The sequence below is a fragment of the Peromyscus eremicus genome, chromosome 1 (genome assembly GCF_949786415.1).
Source record: "Peromyscus eremicus chromosome 1, PerEre_H2_v1, whole genome shotgun sequence".
NCBI classification, from domain to species: Eukaryota; Metazoa; Chordata; class Mammalia; order Rodentia; family Cricetidae; genus Peromyscus; species Peromyscus eremicus.
The window spans coordinates 49,000,476-49,007,862 of NC_081416.1; the positions used below are offsets into that span (position 1 = coordinate 49,000,476).

Below are 7,387 nucleotides of genomic sequence, written 5' to 3' on the forward strand. Positions count from 1 at the left end.
TTGCTTTTATACTTGACTTGCTATGCTTGGTGGATAAACTATCTGATGCTAACAGCATGCTGGGGCATGAAAGCTGAAGAGGAAAGATGGGGTTTGGGACTTCAGTTCATTTATTTCCTGGGTACTGTGTGACAGCTGTGAAGATACTACTATAACCTGAAACTTTTGAAATTACCATTTCAGGTGAACCATCTGCATCATCTCCAAGCCACCATGAGCCATAACAAGTACAGGTCACGGGAGGTCCACAATTCTTTAAGGAAAAACATGAACATCACAAACCGTTCGTCTCAGGTATGTCTGTAAACATTTGTGGATTTGTGGGGTGTGTTCATACTAGACTAATCATCCCAGATCCTCGGCCACATAATCTTCCTGCTTAGACTTGGCCTTATTAGTATGGAAATATTACATACACTGAAATGTGTGTGGTTGCAGAGGCCTGAAGATGGGGTCTAATCCCCTAGAGCTGGAGTTGCAGACAGCTGTGAGCTGCTCTGTGGGTGGCAACTGAACCTGGGTCCTCTGGAAGAGCAGTAAGAACCCTTCGTCACTGAGTTGTCTCTTCAGTCCTTGAAACAAAAATTTTTACAAGGCCATATGCAATGTGTTACATTAACCTGTAGAAATAACAAAATTAATAGTACTTAAGGGCATGAAAATCTTACCCCGAGTGTGGCTAATCTTCTGAACCCAGCAACGTCTACATTTGCATAGCATGTAAAGTGCTGTAAAATGTAAAGTTTATAAACATGATTTTCTGTACATCAGTTCTTACCCTCACCTCCTTAAGTAGGTGAAGGGGATTCCACCTCCAATTTGTTTGTGGCAAGACAGCAAAGAAGGGGTTGGCTGAGGCAAGTGGGACTTGGAAAGGTTGCTTACCTGAAGTCAGAGCTCTTCCTGCTCTGCAGCCTCTGCTGACAGGGTAGATTTTGTTACTCTCCTGATTCTAACATGCTTCTTGATTTGGTAATACAAGGCTGAGACTACCAGTCCTTCAGCTTGTGCCCTCTTGTCTGAGTTCTAGAAAATCTATGAGGGTTTTGTTTCTAGGTCTGTTGTTTTTTTTGTTTGTTTGTTTCCTCTGTCCTACTCCATGACAGAACAAGCTAGGAAGCACACATAGGACCTGTCTTTTCCTTTCAAAAATATCAAGCAGGCAAAGTGCCTCATATCTGTATTCCCAGCACTCTGAAGACAGAGGCAGAGTTTGTCCAGATCCAGGCCAGCCTTGGTTACAGTGTCTCAAATGCACAACACAAACCAAAAAGAAAAAAAAAATGATGATGTGTTTACATCTGTCCAAGAAACCTGGGTAGATGATCGAGTTTTTTTGCTTTCACTGCTGGCTGATAAATAAATCATAAAATAACACCCAGAGGGATGGTTCAGATGTAAAGCATTGGCCACAGAAGTGTGAGGGATCGGTGTTGTATGGGCATGATAGTCCACCTGAAATACCAGTACCTGAGAGGAAGGGCTGGGGAACCCTGGAGCATGCTGGCTAGCTAGATTCCTTAATCAGAAAATTCTGGTTTGAAGAGACTCTGACTCAATGTATAAAGTGTAGAGTGATCAAAGTAAAGACCCAAATTCAGCTGCTTACTTCCATATACTGTGCAAACATGCACCCACACACATGCGAATACACCCATGCACATACACACAAAAACTCTACAAACAGATGCTTGCAAAGAACAAATAAAAATGAAAATAAAAACTAAATCACACTAACATATCTCTGCTAAATTTTTTTATGAATATATTGAAGGTGAACATGGTAGTGCATTCCTGATTTCTGAGCACAAATAGAAAGATCATGAAAATCATGAGTTTGAGGCCAGCCTGGGCTAGAGATTTTATTCTAGAGTGGTCTCAGCTACAGGGTGAAATCTGGTCTCAGAAAAACTACAATGGGTGGCTCAGGAGATGGCTTGCTTTTTGAATGAATGTACTGCTCTTAAGGAGAACTAGAGCTCATTGCCCAGCACTGACATCATGAGGCTAGAACTGGCTGGAACTCTAGCTCCATGGGACAGGAAGTCCTCTTCTGATCTCTGCAGGCACTGCGCGAGCCCTCACAGTTACACATACACACACACATTAAAAATACAAATAAAATCTCTTACAAAATGTAGATAGCATCCTTTGCTATATTTGGCAAAGATAAAAACTGTATTGATGAAAATAAAATAAAACACTTGAAATAGGTATTATGAAAGCTGGTAGATAGTTGAACATGTGGGAAACAGTTGTGTTTCTTATTGCCCATTCTTTTGGGAAAGGAGCCATGTGCAATAGGAAGAGATCATCTGATGGATAAGCTAAGGTGGCTGGGCTTCTATTTTGGATCTTGGGTTAAATCCTGATTTAAACCTAGTCATTGATTCTTTGAATTGCATACTAACAAAGGAGACTAAGGAATAGAGTTGGGATCCAAATTTTAAAGTATCTATTTTTTCTTTTTAGGTTCTTCAGGAAAAACAGAATGACCAGCCGACTTCGAAAATGCAAATGGGATCTCAAAAAGGACCAAATGAGATACCCAACACCCAAGAGCAAAGACTCTATTCCCCTAAGAAAACTCGACAAGATCAGACCACTCTCCCAATTAAAATGATCAACATCACCTTGGGGGTAAGCCCTGAGGCACCTATGCGCATTCCCATCCATGGGGAGACACTTAGTTTATATGAGGCGCTCAACACCCTTGACCCTGTCAAAAGAGAGATAGAAAGACAGCCAGGCAAAGAAATGCTGGTGTATGGCAAAGGAGGAATAGAAGGGTACATAAACCTTGGCATGCCCCTCCTCTGTTTTCCGGAAGGCAGCCATGTGGTCATTACGTTTTCCACAACTGAAAGTGAGGAGAAAGAAAATAATGAAGTGCGTGGTCGCTTTGACCAGTCATCTGCTGAGTGTGTTGTATTTTACGTTCATGCAGTCGGAAATAGGGAGCAAAGGATCCTGAGGTGCAGGGAACTTGACAAGGAGGGGACCAAAGTCTGTGTGTATGGCTTCCAAGGAGAGACCATCAAGGCCACTCTGAGGAAGGATGGCAGGTTTCAATCCTTTGTGGAGAGTGACCATTGGAAACTCATTCACAATGATACCATCATAGCAAACACCCAGCCGGTTGATGTGTTACAGGGCAAGCTCTTTCTGATTGAGGTTGAAAGAAAGAAAAGTCCTTGGGCGGTAGCAGCAACTCAGAATTCTGAGTTAGAGGACAGAAACTTCAGTGAGTTAAAAGGATACATTGTGAATTTGTACCCCACACTAAGAGCAGAACGTGAGAAAATGAGAGCATACATTAAGGAAGAAAGTGAAAATTGTAAAGAAAGGTCTCTTTTTAAAGCCCATAAGAGGAGCTTCCGGGAACTGACAAAAAGCTCTACTCCAAGTAAAGTCTTCAGACTTCTTTCACAGTTCATTGATTCCACTGGGCTCCTAGTTTGGGACAATAATGGAAACAGGGGTAGTGCCACTTGCTTCGTTTTTAGAGGGTTGTACATTTTCACTTGTCGCCATGTATTAAATGACATTGTGGGAGAAGGAAGAGAGCCACTCGAGTGTACAGACCTAATTAGCCAATGTGTAAGGGTGACATTTGATGATGAAGATTGTAAAGAGCCAGCCTCAAACTTCAACAATTGTTTTTGCATTGAACCTTGGCTTGGCATATCTGATGAAACTCTTGACTACGCTGTCCTGAAACTGAAGGAAAACGGACAACATGTGCCTGCCGGACTGTATAATGGAATAGCTCTTGTACGCCCCAGGGAGTTGACATATATGATTGGCTATCCAAAAGGACAAAGGGTTATTGAGGGTTGTACAGGGATCCCTCAAGGTAAACCAAGAGAGAAAAATCAGCAATGTGTTCTTGGAACAGAAGCAGCAGGTGATAATCATTCTTTAAAGTACCACCATATGTATACTCAGAGAAGTTTCCAAGAAATATTTGACAACCCTAATGACTTTACCTATAATACGTTTTATTGTGGTTCTTCTGGATCTCCAGTATTTGATTGTAATGGTTCTCTGGTGGCCATGCATATTGCTGGCTTCATTTGTAAGCATGAAAGAGGAATTTTCAATATCATTGAGTTTGGTACAAGGATGGAATCCATCCTTGATGATATTAAGCAAAAAGATGAAATATGGTATAATGAAAATTGTGTAAATCAGCAGAATATAGAAATGTACAATGAAGCCCATATAAATCAGCAGGGTGAAGAAATGGACAATGAAACCTACATAAGTCAGCAGGATGTAGAAATGGACAATGAAGATTGTATAAATCAGCAGGATGTAGAAATGTATAGTGTTGGTTTTTGAGGCTGGGTAGAATTTGTTCCTGTTTTCTCTCTCTTTTGTTTTTTTAAAGATTTATTTATTATGGATACAACATTCTGCCACCACGTAACTTTCCACACTAGAAGAAGGAACCAGATCTCATTATAGACGGTTGTGAGCCACCATGTGGTTGCTGGGAATTGAATTCAAGACCTCTGGAAGAGCAGTCAGTGCTCTTAACCTCTGAGCCATCTCTCCAGCCCCGTTTTCTCTCTTTAAAAAAAATTAGTTTTTCTATAGAATGCTTTTCGGGACGCCTGTCCTGAAAAACTTTCTCCCAGAGTCTAGACAAGGCACTTACAAGCAGTGGGATTCTAATCTTCAAGATATCAAATGAATCAGTGATGGCATGCTCTCTCAGTCCATCTCTTTATTGTTCTAAGTAATCTTTCAGATCTCTCTGCCGTTCTCCCATGTCTCTTAAGTCTACAGCTTCTTTTCAGTTCTCATTCTTAGCTCCTCTCTTGCCTGGCTTTTCACATTTCTAACAGAACACTCTTTGTAATCCTGAGAAAAGTTTCAAAACCCTCAAGGTCATAGCATGTTCCTAGTATAGACAATAAGGTGGAGAGCCATTACACGGTATCCCAAGGTTCCAAGGTCTCAGGACCAGAGGGAAGGGGCACAGTCCCCAGGGCCACAAACACTGAGACATAGCTTTTTTATCAGCAGACTTGGCAAGCGAAGAATTGGCAGGCTTTTCTTAGGGTGTTTTGTGTCTGTGTTTGTCTGAGCAAAAGGAACAAAGCAGACTTTAAGTGTCAACAGCAAAATGGCGAAATGGATCTGGCTATGAAGCATATCCTAGTGTATTTTCTATATATCAAATTTATACAACTAAATGAAAAGTCATCTTCCTGACTACCCACAGATATATGTGCTCCTAAGATTGCGATGTAATCATGAGGTTACCTATATACATTACATGAAGATGCATTGTGATTGGAGATATAATAGTATAAATGCATAAGAAGTTTACAAGAAGAAATAGACAAGTCATTCAAAAGGCAGTAATTCCAAAATGCCGTGTGTGATGGCTTCCTCTACCAGAATCCTTGGTTCTGATAGGTTGACCTTTTGAACATCATTAGTTATCACCTGCTGTATACTCCCATGGCCTTTTGCTACCAGCAGCTCTCAGTAGTTTTCTAAAGGCAAAAATACATTTTTCTGACTGTCAAAGCATTCACTTTAATGCGAAAAGAAGGCTGGGAATGTGGCTCACTGGTTGAGCACTTGGCTAGCATGCATGAGACTCTGGGATTGGTACCCAGTGAAAAATGAATATTAGTACTCCAATCAGTTTCCAAAAGTGTTGTTCTCACTGGCTTTTTAAAACTTTGAAGCCACCTCAAGCCTCACTTAACGGATCATACACACTCTTACAGAAAGTTTGGTATTTCCTATTCTAAACCTGTAGTTTGCTCTCTCTTCATAACTGGCAGAGTGATTCATGATTGCTAACAAGATTTCAAAATCCTTTGACCATCTGCATCTCTTTCCTTTCATTCCCTCCGTGGCATCTCCTGCCAGCAGAGGGAGAATGTTCCAGGGTATCTGCACTTTGCTCCAGCTCAGCAGTCACTAACCCTACTCGGGCAGCTATGGAGAGTAGTTTGCTTAGCCTCTGTCCCTTTCTACACATGATGTTCAGTGTCTGAAACACCAAAAGCTGAATCTCAGGCTAACGAGTCCGTCCTGACTATAAATCATATTTGTCCACGCAACATGGAGAAGGCGAGAGGTCCATGTAGGTACAGATAGCAGTAGAGAAATGAGAATTGTTAAACACACAGGCTTTTCTCATCAACAAAAGGAATTGACACCTGTTCACCCTGAAGGCAGGAGTGGTTATTGTGGATATTGTTTAATAACCTGGAGATCATCTGTATCGTGGAAGCATGGTGGGGAAAGTCTTTGGTGGCTAGATTTTTAATTTTTCCCCTTTTAAAATTTTTCCCCTTAAATTTTGTTTTATTTGTGGGGATGGGAGGGCAGAGGAATACAAAGGGAAGAGGAAATGTGTGGCATCCAGATAAATGATGTAAAAGACAGAATAAAAAATAAAAAATATGCCAGGCGGTGGTGGCGCACGCCTTTAATCCCAGCACTCGGGAGGCAGAGGCAGGTGGATCTCTGTGAGTTCGAGGCCAGCCTGGTCTCCAAAGCAAGTTCCAGGAATGGCGCAAAGCTACACAGAGAAACCCTGTCTCGAAAAAAAAGAAAATAAAAAAAAAAACAAAAAAAAAGAAAAAAAAAAGAAAAAATAAATAAAATCTGGATCTTTTGCTATTCTGTAAAGTCAGGCCTCAGTTGAATCCCCCTTATCTTGAGCATTCTCAGTCAATAGAACTCATTCTTGTGGATGACATCACAGGCACTTTGCAAAGGACATGTACTCTGTAAAGGAGTTTCGATATAGCCAAGCCTTAAGCTTTGTTGTGATCATTGTCACGGGAATAATTTTCCAAAGTTGTACTATGTTTAAATAATGTAAAAACAAACTGCTTGGAGTCAGACTCCAGAAGTTTGAACAGATCAGCTAGCTAAGTTGTGCCAAACTGGGCTTCCTTCTTGCCTCTTGCTCTTTGTTTCTCTTCCGGCAGTAGAGGTTTGCAGGAACCCCCACAGCAAGTAAACTCTCATCTTCTTGGACAGATAAAAAGAGAGTGGAGGCCATCTTTCTTCTCCATCCTCTGACATCAGTGACCCGAAAAACAGTGTTGGTGTGATGAACATAGTAACAAAAAAAAAAAAATACCTTTTAGAGATGTAAAAATATCTTAGGCAGGAACCCCACTACACCCAAGGCTGCACCTAACAACCAGAACCCAGTGACATCACTCACTCAAGATAACCAAACACACTACTAGACCTCCATGGTGCCCACTGGACAGGAAATGAGGACAGTATATAATCAGAGACCAAGAGCAATGCTCTACTCCACACATCCTCAGGACTGTTGGAGATCCATGCTGGAGAGATGCCATCTTGACCTGCCCTGCAGCAGTCTCCTCTGGGGGCC

At 41.4% G+C, this 7,387-nt stretch overlaps 1 protein-coding gene across 1 annotated transcript; it reads left to right on the forward strand.

Annotated features, from left to right (window-relative positions):
- Positions 1–213: 213 nt before the first annotated feature.
- Positions 214–4,344, forward strand: LOC131918453 (serine protease FAM111A-like). The gene is made up of 2 exons (XM_059272935.1): positions 214–294; positions 2,473–4,344. Exons 1-2 carry the CDS (start codon positions 214–216, stop codon positions 4,342–4,344), a joined length of 1,953 nt encoding a protein of 650 aa, XP_059128918.1.
- Positions 4,345–7,387: the final 3,043 nt, after the last annotated feature.

Coding starts and splice junctions, on each gene's coding strand:
- LOC131918453 (XM_059272935.1), top strand. CDS start 214: ATGAGCCATAACAAGTACAGGTCACGGGAGGTCCACAATTCTTTAAGG. Junction 295..2,472: donor TCACAAACCGTTCGTCTCAG/GTATGTCTGTAA, acceptor TTTTCTTTTTAG/GTTCTTCAGGAAAAACAGAA.